The 17384-nt window shown below is 45.6% G+C and overlaps 1 protein-coding gene across 4 annotated transcripts in view; it reads right to left on the bottom strand.

Annotated features, from left to right (window-relative positions):
- The window catches only part of COBLL1 (cordon-bleu WH2 repeat protein like 1), a 702447-nt gene that overhangs the window by 136168 nt on the left and 548895 nt on the right, over positions 1-17384 (bottom strand). For all 4 annotated transcript variants that reach the window (XM_085645409.1, XM_085645410.1, XM_085645411.1 and 1 more), the window contains 4 exons: positions 15590-15829; positions 12979-13141; positions 11224-11283; positions 1862-2096 (listed from right to left, as the gene is read on the bottom strand). In XM_085645409.1, the coding sequence (XP_085501535.1) occupies positions 1862-2096; positions 11224-11283; positions 12979-13141; positions 15590-15829 (698 nt within the window). The remainder of the gene's footprint in view (positions 1-1861; positions 2097-11223; positions 11284-12978; positions 13142-15589; positions 15830-17384) is intronic.

The following is a 17384-nucleotide window of genomic DNA, read 5'->3' as shown; positions in this document are numbered from 1 at the left end:
CAGCACCCCACCTTAAGTCTTTCTTGTGTATAGTTATATTATAAAGTCATGCAGAATGGAGTGCTAAAGACCATGTGCTAATTAAAGAAAACTGCCCTAGTGAGCAAAACTGACTTGAAGACTATGAAGTGCAAAATTTAGAATAGGCAGAATTAGAAACTAACGGGAAATGAGTGAAAACGTAGAGGCAAAATGAATTTGCACTAGAGGCATTGAGAAAACAGTTCTTTGCAGCTACTTACAGTCATCTTTTGATTGATTTCTATATTTTTAACATTGGCTAAGAGAGACTTATTGGCTTAGCCAAAGCTTGTTTTAAAGCAATACATTCAAAAGAAAGGCATTTGGAGACTTCATTGGAAAGAAAACAAAGACAGTACTAAGAATACCTCCATTAACTTTTCACTAAACACCATTTATATAGAGGACAATGTGACCCAAATAACAAGAACTGCTTAATTCATACCAAAATGCCAACATTCTGTGTCACGTTATGCTGTGCAGCAACATAAAAAGTATAAGACAAAAACTGCCCTAGCGAAACAACAGGAATGCGTGCACATTTTCTGTGTTCTGGGGGCACTTTGGTATTACAGAAGGAGCTTCAGATGCTTGTTCAGCCCCTTCTGATACATATACATGTAGTCACCGAAGTGATACTAGGGCAATCCATGCATATAAGGCAGCAATTTGCTTCTGTACCCGCGCACCATTACAGATGTGAGTCAAAGGCAAAGAGGCTGACTGGAGGTACATCGATTGTGCTCTTCATATGAGGGGGTGCACAGTCTGGGCACCCTGAGGGCGCCTCCTGAAGGCAGACACAGGGGGTCCAAATGGACCCCTTCAGATACAGTGGCCGCTCCTCCGCAATGGTGGAGGAGCTTTGCCCCACTGCATTGCTCAGAACCTGCAAATGAAACAATATTCTTGAATCATTTTATCTTGCATTTGCCGGCCATGAGCCAGCGCTGTAGGGAAAGGGGGCTGAGGCATGGAGGAGGGTGGAGTGCTGCATGCACTCCACTCCCTAAATGCTCATGTATGTGTGGCCGGCCGTCTCAGGCCGCCCAAAACACACATGCGCACTTAGGTTTTCTCCAGCCCAGCAGCCGGGCTGGAGAAACCCCACAGACTCCCTGGTCTGAGCAGAGCGTCTTTCTACCCACTCAGGCCAGAGCAGCACAGGGATTGGATGAGAGTCTGTTCCAGGGCTGCTGGGACAAGGTAGGAAGAGGAGAGGCGGCACGACGCAATGATGGAGGCGGACGGCAGCTAAAGGTATGGTTTTTTTTTTTTAATATTGTATTTCTAACCCCCCTCAATCTCCCCACCCCACCACCCTTTGTTTCTAGCGAGCGGCCGCTGCTGTTCAGATATTTCACTGCAGGCAGGTGCCATCACTCGCTGCACCCACCTGTAACTGGGATCTCTGTCCTCCTTAAAAAGGCACACCCCATTGCCACCTGCAAAGTAAAAGGCAAACGGATGGCTTCAACAAATGGTCTGCCTTTTACAAATGATCTGCACTTAGCTACATGCGGGTTTGCAGCTGCTGTCGGGCAGCACATTAATTTTAATAGAGCACACTGAACCAGTTTTGCCCAGAGCACCCAGTTAAAGGTACATCCCATACAGAACAGAGCAGTGCACACATTAGATAATGCAGCCCGAGCCTATAGAAGACGTGGGAATCCTCCAACGTGGATTTTTCACATCAGGCACTTGCAAGAGATTTAAACAGCATTCAAAATTTCTTTCCGTTGGGTTGCATTTTAAAGTTTTCCCATCTAATATATTAGCTAGTATATATATTTTTTCTCACGTTGATATATGGTTTAATATCCATTTAAGTACTTACATATCAGCATTCAAGGCTTCCTGCTTTTCTTCTGAGCTCTTCAAGCTCACTGGTGTAATACCCTGGGACTCAGTAGCAATGTCACTTTTTCCAGTACTGGACTGCATCTCAGCAGATGGAGCAGAACCTGCAACATCTGAAGTCTCAGGCATTGTTGCTTCATTTGCTTTGAGGTATGTGTTTGACTCCTCCTTTTCATCAATTCCTTCCAGACTATAGTCAAAGATGGCTCCACCTACCACGGGTTAGCAAAAAACACATAGATCAATGTTGAAAGAAAATGAGCGATTCAAGGTCTGTATGTAGCAACCAACTCAAACGAAAATATTTGTGGTTTCAGTAGTCCAGGGTACAAAGGGACTGAGCATTTTATAATCATGCTGGCTAATTAATCAAAGATATTACATGGATCTGGACCCTGTGAGCCTGGACCTCTTGCATAAATGACAACATTTTATTATACATTGTTTATGCAAGCAGAAGAAATGCCTGAAGTCTGCTCACCACTTTTTATACATCCTAGAAAGGCAAAATAACCTTAGTCTAGCTATGAAGAACACAGTGCATATGTAAGAAGTACTAAGCACAAAAGGAGTATTTGTACACAGGAGAGAGGAAAATTGCCAAGCAACTACTGCTGTGAGTCCTCAACATAAGGGTGAAGTGGTAAGACCACGAGTGTAATTGAAGCACAAGTTACTACTTGTGTAACGATATATCTGTAAGAGACATTAGTTAGTGATAGATTCCTTACCTTCGAATATCCCAAGGCGTCAGACTGAATCCGGAAAATTTTGCTAGCAGTACCTCTGCATGTCAGTAGGTGGCGTCGTGCGGCCCCGCATCCGTCGCTGGCGCCGTAAATGCCGAGATGACGTCACGGAGACTACTTAGGCGCCACCCATGCACGCTGACATCAGATCTGTACACGACTTTCCGAGCCAGGAACGCAGAGCCATGCAAGAAACTGACCACTAGTGCCAAGAAACTAGGGCCATAAAAGGGATGACCTTAACCCTAGAATCAGTTTGCAGAACGGGGAGGATGGATGGGGCGGTAAAGAATCTATCACTAACTAATGTCTCTTACAGATATATTGTTACACAAGTAGTAACTTTTGAATCTGAAAGAGACACGTTAGTGATAGTTTCCTTACCTTAGAATAGATACCCCAGCAATACCAACCCAGGTGGAGGGTCTGCGAATAGATCTACACCAGAAAGTCACGGAGAACAGAACGGCCAAAGAAGCCATCTCTCCGGACCTGACTGTCAAGGCAGTAATGCTTGGTAAACGTGTGCAGCAAGGCCCACGTGGCTGCCTGACAAATGTCCTGCAAGGGAACGCCGCATCCCAAGGCAGTAGAGGCCGCCGTCGCCCTGATAGAATGGGCACGCAGCCCCACAGGAGGCTCCTTCTTAGTCAAGGAGTAACCGGCCTTGATGCAGAGAATGACCCACCGAGAGATGGTCCGTTTGTGCACAGCCCGACCTCTTTTGGCACCCAAGTAGCTAACAAAGAGCTGGTCATCATGCCGGAACTGTTGTGTGCGATTCAGGTAGAACGAGAGCACACGTTTTGGGTCCAGACGGTGGAGCCTCTCTTCCTCTTTGGAAGGATGCGGAGGCGGAAAGAAGGTAGGCAAAGTGATGGTCTGCCCGATGTGGAAGGGCTTGACAACCTTTGGCAAGAAAGAAGGACGGGTCCTTAAAACCACCTTGTCCGGATGAAAAGAAAGGAAAGGAGGTTTAAAAGAAAGAGCCTGGAGCTCACTCACTACCAGGAAAGCCGTCTTGAGAGTGAGAAGACGTAAAAGGCAGACATGAAGGGGTTCGAAGGGAGCACACATCAGATATGTCAAGACAAGGTTTAAGTCCCATTGAGGCATTATGAACGGCACGGGAGGAAACGTGTGCGTAATTACTTTTAGGAAACGGTTAACAACCGGGGACTTAAATAGAGAAGGCTGATCTGAAAGACGTAAAAAGGCGGAGATGGCCGAAAGATAACCTTTGATAGTGCCCAGAGCAGAGCCCTACTGGGCCAAAGAAAGAAGGAACAGAAGGACTTCGGAAAGAGGGGCAGAAAGGGGATCCACAGTCTTAGCTGTGCACCATGCCACAAACCTGATCCATCTCCAGGCGTATACCGTTTTAATGGAGGGACGGCTGGCTGCCAGAATGACATCACAGACTTCGGGAGGAAGATCAAAAGCTGTCAACTGTCGCCGCTCAATCTCCACGCATGGAGGCGGAGGCTGGACAAGTTCGGGTGGAGGACCGTCCCCTGCTGCAGCGACAGAAGATCCTCCCGAAGAGGCAGTCGGATCGGGGGATCGATCACCATGCTGAACAGCTCGGGATACCAGTATCTTCATGCCTAATCCGGAGCCACAAGGATGACTTGGGCCCGGTCGCACAGAATCTTCTTCAGCACTCTGGGCAGAAGTGGTATAGGCGGAAAGGCGTAAAACAGACCGCAACTCTACTCGCGACGAAATGCGTCGCCTAGCGAGTGCCAGCTTGGAAATTCCAACGCGCAGACCTGATGACATTGCGCGTTCTCTTCGGTGGCAAATAGATCGAACCAAGGATCTCCCCACTGCTGAAAGAGACCTTGCGCCATGTCCGCGTTCAGACGCCATTCGTGATCCATCAAGCCCCGGCGGCTGAGTTTGTCCGCCCTGGCGTTCAGAGAACCTGCCAGGTGTTGAACCACCAATGTAATGCCTTGATGTTCCAGCCATGTCCAGAGGTGCAGAGCCTCCTGACATAGGGTCCAGGACCCTACCCCGCCCTGTTTGTTGCAATACCACGCGGCGGTGGTGTTGTCCGTGAACACCTGCACCACACTTCCCCAGACAGAGGGAAGGAATGCCTTCAGTGCAAGCCGGATCACCCGAAGCTCCAAAAGGTTGATATGGAGCCGGGACTCTGACGGAGACCAGAGTCCCCTGATCTCCGCCTCTCCCAAGTGTCCTCCCCATCCCAGGAGGGACGCATCCGTCACCACTGTGTGCTCCGGTTTGGGAAGGGAGAGGGATCTGCCATTGACCCAATCACGATTCGTGAGCCACCACTGCAATTGTCGTGCAGTACCCTCCGAGATCTGGACAGGTGGCCCTGATGCTGCGCCCACTGGAACTTCAGGTCCCACTGCAGAGCCCGCATATGCCACCTGGCATGTTGCACTAGCAGGGTGCAGGAGGCCATCACGCCCAGGAGCCTCGAGGGTCATCCTGACTGAAACCCAGGAATGAGGCTGAAAGATCGGAATCATAGGCTGAATATTCCGGACTCGCTGCTCGGGAGGATAAACCCGAAACAGCGTTGAATCCAGAACCGCTCTGATGAGGGGGAGCTTCTGAGAGGGACACAGGTGTGACTTCGGCACGTTGATGGAGAACCCCAGCAAATGCAGGAGGTCGGCCGTAGTCTGAAGGTGGTTGACAACTGCCTGGGGCGAGCCCGCCTTCAACAACCAGTCATCAAGGTAAGGGAAGACTGACACCCCCGACCTGCGCAGGTGAGCTGCGACCACCGCCATCACTTCGTGTACACCCGAGGGGCGCTGGTAAGGCCGAAGGGGAGCACGGCAAACTGAAAATGCTCCAGGCCTACCGTGAACCGCAGGTAATGCCGGTGGGCCGGCAGGATGAGGATGTGAAAATATGCGTCCTGCAAGTCCAACGCTACCATCCAGTCTCCAGGGTCGAGGGCAGCCAGGACCTGAGCCAGAGTCAGCATTTTGAACCTCTCCTTCCGGAGGAAGCGATTGACGTTCGGGAGATCCAAAATGGGGCGCAGGCCCCCATTGTCCTTCTTGGGGACCAGAAAGTAGTGCGAATACCAACCACTCCCTACTTCCAGCCCAGGAATGCACTAGATGGCCCCCTTGGCCAAGAGGGCCGTGACTTCCTGCTGGAGAAGTACCAAGTGATCCTCCGACATGCGGTGGCACTGAGGTGGCATTGCTGGAGGGGAGGACTGAAAGGGAACAGAGTAACCTCTGTGGATGATCTGCAACACCCACTTGTCCGATGTGATATCGCGCCAGTGGGGGAGGTGGTAGCGGATCCTGCCACCCACTGGCGTGGGGTGCTCCACAAAGCTCAGATTAGGAAGGTTTGGAGGGAGAAGCAACGGGGGCGGAGGTGGACTGACCCCCACGCTGATTCCCAGACCCGCGCCCGTAAAAGCCGCGTCCGCACTGAGGCTGGTTCTGCACAGGCTTGCCGAAGGAACATGCCTGGGTGCCTCTGCCGTGGCCACGAAAGGAACGAAACCCAGGAGGGGCCGGGCTTTTTGTGTAAAGACCCAAGGACTTGACTGTGGCCCGCGAGTCCTTAAAACGCTCCAGTACACTGTCAGCCTTATCGCCAAACAGTCGAGTGCCATCAAAGGACATGTCCATAAGCAAGCTCTGGACATCGGGTGAGAACCAGGTAGATCGCAACCAGGCGTGGCGACGCAGCTCCACAGTCGTAGAAATCGCCCTGCTTAAGGAGTCAGCGGTGTCCAAACCACACCGAATGGTGAACTTAGCCGCATCCTTACCCTCAGCAACCGCATGGGAAAGGACAGCATGGACCTCCTCAGGACACTGAGGGAACACCTGAGCAACCGTATCACACACCGCGTGGGAATAGCGACCCAATAAGGAGGCGGTGTTCACCGATCGCAGCCCCAAGCTGGCCGACGAGAACAACCGCTTACCGAACTGTTCCAGCTTCTTAGAGTCTTTATCCGGCGGAGCAGTGGGAAAGGCACTCTGCGACGTCGAGGCTTGGATGACCAGACTCTCAGGTGTGGGATGAGTGGTCAGAAACGCAGGGTCACCAGGCGCCGGGCGGTGACGCCTGGCGACATTCTTATCCACAGGGATCCCCATAGCCGGCCGCGACCAAGTGCGCAACAGGACGTCGTTGAAGGGAAGCAGTGGCTCTGACGAGCTAGACGCAGTCTGGATCACCTCAGTGAGGAGATTAGTTTTGAGGGCCACCGTAGGAAGATCGAGGTTGAGGACCTCGAGAGCCCGACGGAGCACCATCGTGTAGGAAGCATCCTCCTCCATGGTAGGTGGGGGAGAGGCAAACCCCAGGTCAGAAGAGACATCGAGGTCGCTGGCGTCCTCCAGATCGTCCACCCAGTCCTGCTCGGAGTCACACTGACTGGCAAGAGGGTCCTCGGACCCCTCCCAGTCATCCTCCCCCTCCGTCGCAGGAGGAACTGGCCACGGTGGTAGAGCCAAAGCTGGGGAAGGAACATACGGCGTCGGAAACGGCGCCAGCCGGGGTTGGGCCGGCGCTGTCTCCCAATGCGGATCCCAGACAGGAACAAAATGGTCCTGGAACCGGGGCATGGGTGGAACAAACGGCACCCACTGCAGCGCCAAAGGCGGCGCTGGAGCCAGAGCCGGCAGCGCCAGACCTAGTGGTGCCGGGGCAGGAGCCAACGGCGTAGGATCCTGTGGCGCCGAAGCTGGATCTGCCGGCGGCGCAGATGGCCCAACAGGATCTGTACACAGGACCGCAGGGCCCGAAGGCGCGCCAGCAGGAACCCGAGGCCTAAAAAGGCATTCCATGGTGGCAAGAAATTCTTGCACCAGTTCGGGAGTCGCCGACGGACCCGGGTAAGGCGGGTAGGCCGCGCGACTCTCAGGCTCCAAAGGATCCGCAGGGGCAGAACCCCTGTCCCCCTCGTCCGCATCCGAGGACCGACAGGGGACGTCGGAGAGCGAACACGGTTCTTCGGCTTCTTTTCATGTCATCTCTTACCAGAATCCAAGGGCAAAGACTTGGAGCCCGAGGAGAGACGACTTTGGCACAGCGAGCGGTCCCGGGAACAGTCCCTGGACCTGGAATAGCGCTGGTACGAGTGCCGGACCTCCAGCAGCTTTCGGCGCCGCTCCCTCAAGGCCTTCGGGGCCATGGCCCGACAGTCCCGGGAGTCGTGGTTGGTCTCCAGGCAGTGAAGGCAAACATTGTGGGGGTCCGCCACCGACATATTGCGACGGCAGGCCCCACAAGACTTAAAGCCAGGCATCCCTACGTGCACCAGGAGGGAAAAAGGGGGAGACAAAAGTCTCAAAACAGTAGTCAAAAAGTGACTAAGGTACGTGCTCTATCCGGATCTGCGCTTACTGGCTCGGAAAAAGAAAGAACTGACGTCAGCACGCATGGGTGGCGCCTAAGTAGTCTTGGTGATGTCATCTCGGCGCTTACGACGCCAGCGGCGGAACCGCACGACGCCACCTACTGACGCGCAGGGGTACTGCAAGAAAAACTTTCCGGATCCAGTCTGACGCCTGGGGATATTCTAAGGTAAGGAATCTATCACTAACGTGTCTCTTTCAGGTAGAAGTGCTTTTTGTATAATGTGCACCACACAGAAATCTTCTGTGTGCGCACAAGATCGAGTGATGGTCAAAATAATTAGTATAGGTTTGAACTTCATGAGTATCATGCTCACAGTAGAGGCCCAGTTTCAGTAGGTGTTATTTAATGGAGTTAAGGTCAGTTTATATGGTCCGGGATGTTAAATGGGTCTTATATGTTTTACCTGTTAAGCCCTGGGCAGTGTTTCATGATAAAGGTAAACAAACCATAAACTTTCACAAAAATTACACTCTCAGGGCATGATTTAGTAAGTTTACAACTTTTAGGTATTTATAAACTGCACTTTTGTAGTAACTTACACTTTTGTACCACTAGTACCATTATTTTCTATGCAAGGGTATTGCCGTACCAGTGGTTGGCCATGTGTAGTGATGGGCTAACTAGTGTCTTTTTGTTTGTTTTATTCTTTAGTAGTAACTTACACTCTGAGTTTGTGAATATAAAAAAGTACTAAACGTACTCAGAAGTGTAAACTTATTAAAAAGCGTAAGTTAACTTTGTGAATCAGGCCCTGTATATATGATATCAGCTGTGAAAGTCTGCAAGTAGTGTGAACGGGAAGCAACTTGTAAAGCATGGTGCATTAATTGGCAATTATGCCTATGTAGTGTTCAAAGCTGCTGAATCAGTAGGCGGATTGAAAAGGCTTATTTCTAACCTAATCATGCCATGTGAAGAATGGGAGTGAAAGACAGCCAAAACATTGTCCCACCTGAATATACACCATATTGTGTGTATGTCAATATATAGTTTACATATATGGCAGTATCAGTGGGTAGAGTGAAACATTAAAATATCTTAAAACTGTACCTTCCAAAAATTGATTCTCATGGGTGCATTGAGGTAAGTATGGAGCCATTTTGTGGAGTCATAAGTCCCCACAACATGATAGAATTAATAAATGCAACTTAAATACATCTGCATTGCATCATTATGTTTTATAATACATATATTGCTTTATCAAAGGTGAGGTCGAATATTTGTTCATGAAAGTCAGACGAAATTAAGGGTGCTTTCGTTTCTACTTATGCTTAGAAGTTAGCCATTAAAATGTACACTGCTGTGAGCTCAGTATGTGCTAGACCTATCCAAAACTAAAATTCGGACAAGTTGGGCTGAAAATATGAATAGACCTCTTTTTGCTCTCAATTAACAGAAGGGCCAGTGTACAGTAAAACGTAAGAGTCACAGAAACCGGTGGGGAGAACGGAACGAAGCCAGTCCTAATTGACTTTCCCTCTGGCCCAAGTCCAACATACAAATGCGCGCACCTAAAATGAATAGAGGTTGTGTGAAAAATTCAAAAGTATACCATCCGAGACTTTCAAATCAAAAACAGCATAAATACTATCCACACAGAGATGGGAAGCGCACATCTGGAAACATGCGCTGGGAAATGTTAAAAAACCCCTTTCAAACTCGGTCCGATGGAGGACACTACTGCAAGACGTCCTCCAGACATAGGAAGCACCGAGACTGGAGCCAGAGCTGGCAAATGCACAACTAGCTCTAACTCAACAGAAAAAATACAAGTAAATGTGCAGCACTATGCTGTGCGACTGCTCTTCAGGATATTGTTTATATTTCGATAAACGTTTTTGGAGGAAGAAGTCGAAGGAAATATAGTTAGCAATAGCAAAGCTTATAGAAAGTGTGGTAACTCAGGAGTCTACATGCAAGCAAGCCAGGTCTTTGCTAGGTTAAGGAAGATAATTTGGGGGTTTGTATAGGGGGCTGTTATAAGAAGAACAATCCAGGAGGGCTCTTTACATGCTAACTACATCATTATGGAATAAAAGAAAAAAGCAGAAGACCACTTGAGTGACTATTTTAAGACGTTGACGAATTGAAAACCATGAAGTCAATATTAATAAGCAAGTAGGCATAAAACAGGATTTGATGCTGCCTCCGATAACTATGGTCAACAGACGATCCTGTATTACAGAATTACGTCATGTCATCTAGTACAGAAGAGCAAAAAGCATTCTCAAGGTAATAAATGCAAGACTTATAGAGTATCAGAAGTGGAAGCACACGTGCCATGGCTTTGATCATTTATAGTGTGTGTGATGTGGCCCTTGACCCAAACCCACCTTTTCTGGACACATCGCTATCTTCTGGTGCCTCAAAGTGTAAAAATGCTAAATATAATTAAATATTTTTTTAAGTAACTGTGCTCTCAAGTAGTGCTTAATTTGACCCGCTGGGGCCTGCCGGCAATTATTTTTGGGAACGAGAACTTATTTTTTCTCACCAGACATTGATGGAGAACAAGCGGGGGGAAGACCAAACATGGAAAAGAAATAGGAAGGGAAAGATGGAAAAAAACGCCAATAAGGGAGAAAGCATGAGTAAGATACAGGGATAGGGAGTGTCTGATAGTGGAATGAAGATGCGCAAGATGGACTCAAGACTAAGTAGACTTGGTATTTGGCATGCCAAGATTTAATATCGCCATAAGTAGACTTGGTATTTGGCATGCCAAGATTTAATATCGCCAGCCTCTTCTGAACAGAGCCTTGGGCACCGGCACGTATTCTTTCACAAATTAAGCACTGCTCTCTAGTACTGTTACAATTGTATGTTCCAGCCTAATTCCCACCACATATTGGTTTCTGAACTAGGTGCACACTAGAGCAAACACCTATAGTGAAAATAATAGGTTCTTGGCCTTTGTTAAACACTCCAGTGTTTCCAAGCTTGAGTCGCAACAAACAAATACTGCTATATGCACACACTCTTAGAAAAAGTTTTAAAAACAAAGACGTGTTGATGTGTTTTTCTATATTATTGTTGTCATGACCTTGAGAGTTGAGTAACAGTAAAGAAATATAAAAAAGGGTACCAGCTATAGCTACTAACGGCATTGAAATACAACAGAAATGAAGATTACTTTATGGCATGAAAGAAAACTAGAAGGCATAAAAAACATTTTTGTTTTAGAATTATTAGGAATATTAGTCACCCGCTACAGATGTTACTTCCGAATGTTTGTCTTCAGCAGGACTCTTCCTCGGAGAGGCTTCTGTTTAAAAAAATATATGGGAACGCAATTCAGCACAGTTGTTCCAAATGTGTAAAATACTGTGTAGATTCGTAAAATAATATCGTACTAGCTACCGCTGTACTAATTCTATCAATAAGAGGGTTATTATTTAAGCTCTACTAAGAGGAAGTTACTTTGTTGGACATGTAGGTGTGCGGCACCATAACCAGTAAAGATGATGTTGCATCAAAGTTGCCCACAGCCTAAATTATGTTAGCCCAAATATTAAGTCACATTGTCTTGGGCAACAAGCGTTTCATGCTGCAGGATAAGTAAGAGAAAAATCAGTCCTTTTCCCGAAGGAGTTGTGCTGCGTTTGAATTCATTATGCAAAATATTTCGAATTTCCTTGCAAAAGGGGAACATTTAATTACATTACGCATAAAAATAGCACGATTTAGCTGGAAAAGACAAACCATTTCATTGAACAACAGAACCGCATGTGTTTCCCCCCCCCCCCCTTTCCCGAGTCGAAGTTAGCCCCAGGGACTTAATCCCCTGGGGCCCAAAGTATTCTTTAAGGGGGAGGGGCGCACACTCCTCCCTCCCTGAGCCTTTAATGGCCCAGGTACCCCATCTCTGGGGGCCGGCTCACTTGCTGTTTCCTGGGGAGTCCACCCTTGGAATCACATTGGCTTCCCTACCCACACCGGATTGGGAAGGGAAACATGTGCACTCCCGTCTGGCAGGAGCATTTTCAAATCTTTCGCCAAAAGGGAGCAAACACTAAGCGCCTGATTACGAATCAGGCAGTCCAAGGACCGCCAGAGTTGCCGGGGTGCAGCGGTGGCGGTCCAGCCACTGGCCCATCGGTAGTCCGACCGTTCCATTACAAGTTGGACGGCTGGTCTGCCATTGCACTGCTGCAATCGCCAGGGATCAGAGATCTCTGGTGGTGGTGCAGTGGTCTTGCGGGCGCAATATGCTTGGCGGGACCACATATTATGAGTTTCCTCTCTGCCACGATTTTCACGGTAGTTCCTCCTCCATTAAAACCGTGATAGAGAGGAAATAAGGGGGGCCCTACAGGGCCCCCTGTTGCCTCTGAGCCATGGGATGCATGCAGGGGGGCACATGTCGTGGCCCCTGTGTGCATGCACCCCAGTACTTGCACAGCATGGACTGCACCGGTTCATGCTGTGCCGGTACTACCTTGGACGTTCTCATTGTGGTGCCTATCTCATAGGCACAGTCGTGGGAATGCCAGAGAACCGCCCACCAGTGACAAAACAAGTCATAATCTGGTAGGCACACAGGTTTGACATCCTGGAGTGGGGCGGTGGCGTGGCGACCCGCTCCAGGACAGTCAAACTCTTAATCGGGCCCTATGCCTTCTCCCATTAAAAATACTCCCAACAGGTTTTCGGTTTCCCTGCCTGTCCTGATGTGAGCAGGGAACAGGGAAACAGAGCAACAGATTGCTCATGCCCAGAGGGAACAGCATAAATAGCTGCTCCTTCTGGGCGGGAGCAATTCCAGTTCCAGCACCATGCGGGGAGGCGGCTGACATCAATTATGTTTACAACCAAAAACAAACCTTTATCAATTGTCCATGTGTGTAATATCGTTTTCAAACTACTTCTGTTTTCGTTTCTTGAATACTAATCAGTGGCCTTATGTTTCTGACTCTGAAAAATTATACTTGTCATACATATTGTACAGGATTCAGTTTACCAGCTTCATTGCTGTTTTCATCAGTTTGGTCCTGCGGTGGTTGAGCTGTTGGGGAGGGAGGCGGAGGAGCTTTGCGTTTAGCTCTTCGCAAAGTTGATTCATTTGATGAGGAGCCACTCAGCTGCAGCGAACCAGTTCTCACTACTCCTTTCCCTGATAAGTCCTACATAAAATCAATCAAATGCATATGGTCTGTGAGCATGGTAATAAAGTTTGTTGCATTCATAAAATCAGCTTATCAAGTAAATGAAAATGTTCACAGAATCTAAAAACAACTACGGACTGATAGAAAAGACAAATTTTAAAGATTGTGCTAATCAGCAAGAAAGAAACCGTTAAAGCAGAACAAAGTTTGAAAAAAAGATAAATACTTCTTGTAACTTGAGCAGACTTCAAAATCCAATAAATACGCAGCAATTGCACTTTCATCTAAATCTCACCACATCTTGCCAACTGAGGTGACCTTGCCTGAAAAGGTTTTATGAGCTTGAAGGGAGTACCTGATCTCATCTCCGATCCCAGACTGTGCCAATACTAATTGTATAATTACAAGCAACACCTCCTTTGTATGCTTTACACTTTAATGGGTAATTAATGACAATATAGGAATATATGCTGGGAAGGATTTGGTAATGCACATAATGTACAGTACTATGGTTACACATCGCCACCCTACTTCACAAAGCTTCCTTCCATTACTAAGTATCCTTTACTCGTGAAATTCAGAAGACAATCTCTCCAACTCATTGAAAAATCTTTGTGAATCCTGCCCAGAATATGGACTTTATAACATTCTCTACCCATTCACAAAAATCCATCACTGAACAGAATATAAAAACAAACCATGACAGAAATGTACTTATTTTAGTTTCAGCTTCAAGATGTCCCTGGTTACAGCTCAACAGACAAAAAGAAGAATTAATCAAAGGCATGGTTCACTAACCACGCTTTCATTGTTTGAAGAAAAGGGAACACATCTTGAATACCCTGCATTATCATTCCGGGGTGGGGGTAGATTTGGTGGGAGCGTTCCATAGTAAAATGTCTTCAGACAGAAAATCAATCACAGTTCAAAGAGATGTTCTGGTTTCATCAGAACTGTTTCATGTGTTGCTGCACTGGGAAATTGAAAAACTGTCATGAGACAGAGTTTATTGAAGGAAGTCCTGCTACAATCATCTAGCATGTCGGTACACTAGTCATGTTTGTCGATGAGCAGTATTTGTGCAACTCTTTGGATGGTTGACCTAGAGACGAGTTGTCTCTTGTCGCAGATTTTTATGAAAAATATTTGAGAGCCGAAGGGTGACTAACGATAATGGGTTATTAGGAGTGGTAAATGTCTATCTACCACTGGCAATAAGGCCACTAACACAGTCTAGGGCTCAGAATAGGTCGCAGACAATTATTCCCTTGCTCAACCCTTGGCTGCTTGGCTGCGGGCAGGCAGGCTTAACTTTAGAGACAGGTAAAACATTTAAAAACAACAATTCAGTAAATAATTAAGACACAACACACAATAAAAATCCAAAACCAATTTATAAAAAGAGGAAATATTTTTATCTTTAAAATTACATAAAAATGAACACAATCCAGCAGGCTCTTTACATGCAATTCATATTTTATGTATTAAGGTGGGCTCAATGCCTGCCCATAATGAAACTTCAACATTCTTGATAGGAGTCTGGGATTAATAAGTATGCCTTCTCTCCCACAGGTACAAAGATGAGAACGCTTTAATGCACAATACGCTTTCTGAGCCTCTATCAATATGTTATAAATACAGCATAGTTCAGTAAAAGGAAAATACACAGACACTCAAATACAATGAGATTACTCATAATGCAAATGGCGTATTTATACGACAAAAACATTAAATGAAAATGCAACATACAGTCTTTTCCACTGGTGCATCAGCAGGTTTGACTTCAGCTATCTAAGCATATACAATTACCACCATTTCCCTGTGGGTATTACACTCATAGCATGATAGCTATAGATTCCCTGGAGTAGTGCAATTCACAAACTTTACTCATGCAGATCTGTGCTTTTCCACAAAATATTGTCCCCTGAAGAAACCTTATTCCCATTCAAATACAGGAGAGTTCCTTTCCCATCCCAAACTGTGAAAAATACTGCTTCTATTCATACGGGAAAATGTACGTGTCTTTCCTGGGTGGGATGCTACCTGCAAGACACATGTGAACACTAGCAACTCACAAAACCTACTACTGTATGGTGGTGGACTTCAAAACGCTCCGTGTCTTTCATTCAACACTAGTGGATATTCTACCAACAAAAGAACTATCCAAGATTATAATTTTAAAAAATGAGGATTGTGGGAATTAGAACATCGGATATATGATTGCAATGGTTTTTTTGAGCACCTAAATAACGGTCTGGTGAACATAAAATAGCTCGATAATTGGGTCCTGGTAGTCTCTGATGCCTTTTGTTTTTCACACACTGCACCATTTGTTTACTATGGACTTCGATAGAACTCATCCAACAGACTTGAAATTATGACAATATGCATAGAATGGGGCTCTATTCACTTATTAATTTACATTGATTGTATGGGTTCACTGAACTAAAATAAAAGTTTACTGACCTTTTGATCTCCGTCAATACTGGCAGACTTAACAACACAGGATTGTGGACGGCTATGACCTTGCACAAAATCTTTTGGAACCGTCTGCGATGCATACATTGGAGGTAAAGGTGCTCTTCTCTTCTTTGGCATTTCCGTGGGCAGTGTGTTTGACTCATATGGTTTAAAAACCTTGCTGGGTCTTGTCACAGTGGCTTGTCTTTGGTTAGTGAGTAAAGGAGTTGCAGGAGCACTTGCAGCCTTAGAATGACACACAAAAAAGTAAAATAAACATCATTGTCCCGTTTTGAAAATATTAATTTAATGATATGAACAAGTTCAAGACAGATATTTTAAAGGATAGATTAAAAATGACAGATCAGAAAAAGTTGCATACATGGATTAGCAAGCTTTATATACTGATTCAAGCTTTTTCTTGTATCTGGAATGATGTTTCAAAAACATTTACTGGCATGCTTAAATCTGTTTTTTGTGCGGATTACATTAACATTTCATCCAAAAATGTTGTAAAGAAGTGATTTAAAGGGGCTGGGAGAAGTAACAATGACTGGCAACATCGATTAGGATTTCAGGGAGGTGACTGGAACAGCATTGTGATAGAACTAAATCTGGACTGTTATGATATTTTGTCCTTTAAAATCATATATTCTATGGTATATAATACCATATACATGCTAGATAGATTAAAATAACAAACAGATGTACAATTTATAGAATATATTTGTGGTTCTGGTTGAAATTTGATATTAATTTATTCAGGAAATCTGAGGTGCTACCCAAGTATAAATCTTCTCATTAATGTTTCAGTACGCCATCAAAGTATTTGCTTAAAGGTTGAACTATGGAATCTGTGCCTGAAAGAATCAGTCTGTATGGTTAAGCATGCAAATTCTTATAGATTTTCAGTTTAATTCAGCTATGTGATATTATCAGATTTTTTTTGTTTTTCTTATTTATCCACTCGTTACTCCGCGTGGTCCAAAGCTTGCACAATTACCCTCTGACATAATAAATACTTTGAATGGAGTAATGCATAGTATTTGCAAAGTGCAAGAACATTAATGGGCTCCAATGCAGCAATAGCGTATGAAATTACCTTTATGTACATGTCTGAAATGGAACCTGTATTAAGACAAGCTATATTGAAGAGTTTCATGACAAGGATCAAGTGTTTGGATCATATAGTCCTCATATAGGTGGTGTTCCAAGATTGAATTAATGAGCAATAGAGATGCACTGAATCAAATCCATGATTAAATTAAATGTACACATACTACAGATGAAACGAGAATACATTCCTTAGACATGATGATCGAGAGAAAGATATTTGAGATTTATACACAATTAATCTAGAAACCCGAAAGGCAGGAATAATAGTCCTCTATGCAACAGCTTTCATAGGAACACATTAAAAAGGCATCAAGCAAACTTACAGCTTATGGAGGCTAAGAGAATCATATCTGAACCTAGAGCATTTGTGAAACAAGGAAAATTGATTCTGCAGAAATTTCAAGACTAAGGGTAGCACCAAGAAATACTGGCAAAAACAAGAAATAAAAATTGATTGGATAGAATTGTTCTGTAAGAAAGGCCAGCATAAAAGCAATCTTAAATTTAGATCTCTAAGCAACTAAAGTGATAAAAAAATTATACTGTAACATTGAGAACTATTGTAAGTGTACATAACACTGAATGACGTATTATGGGAGGAACAGATACTGCCTACTAAAATTCAAAAAGTGTCATACTTTGAGGAGCAGTAAATATTTGTGTAATTAGGAGTCAAAAAATGAAG

This window comes from Triturus cristatus, chromosome 3_1, assembly GCF_964204655.1.
Source record: "Triturus cristatus chromosome 3_1, aTriCri1.1, whole genome shotgun sequence".
Taxonomy (NCBI): Eukaryota; Metazoa; Chordata; class Amphibia; order Caudata; family Salamandridae; genus Triturus; species Triturus cristatus.
Note: the sequence above shows the minus strand (reverse complement) of the source record. Positions and strands in the feature narration are given on the sequence as shown.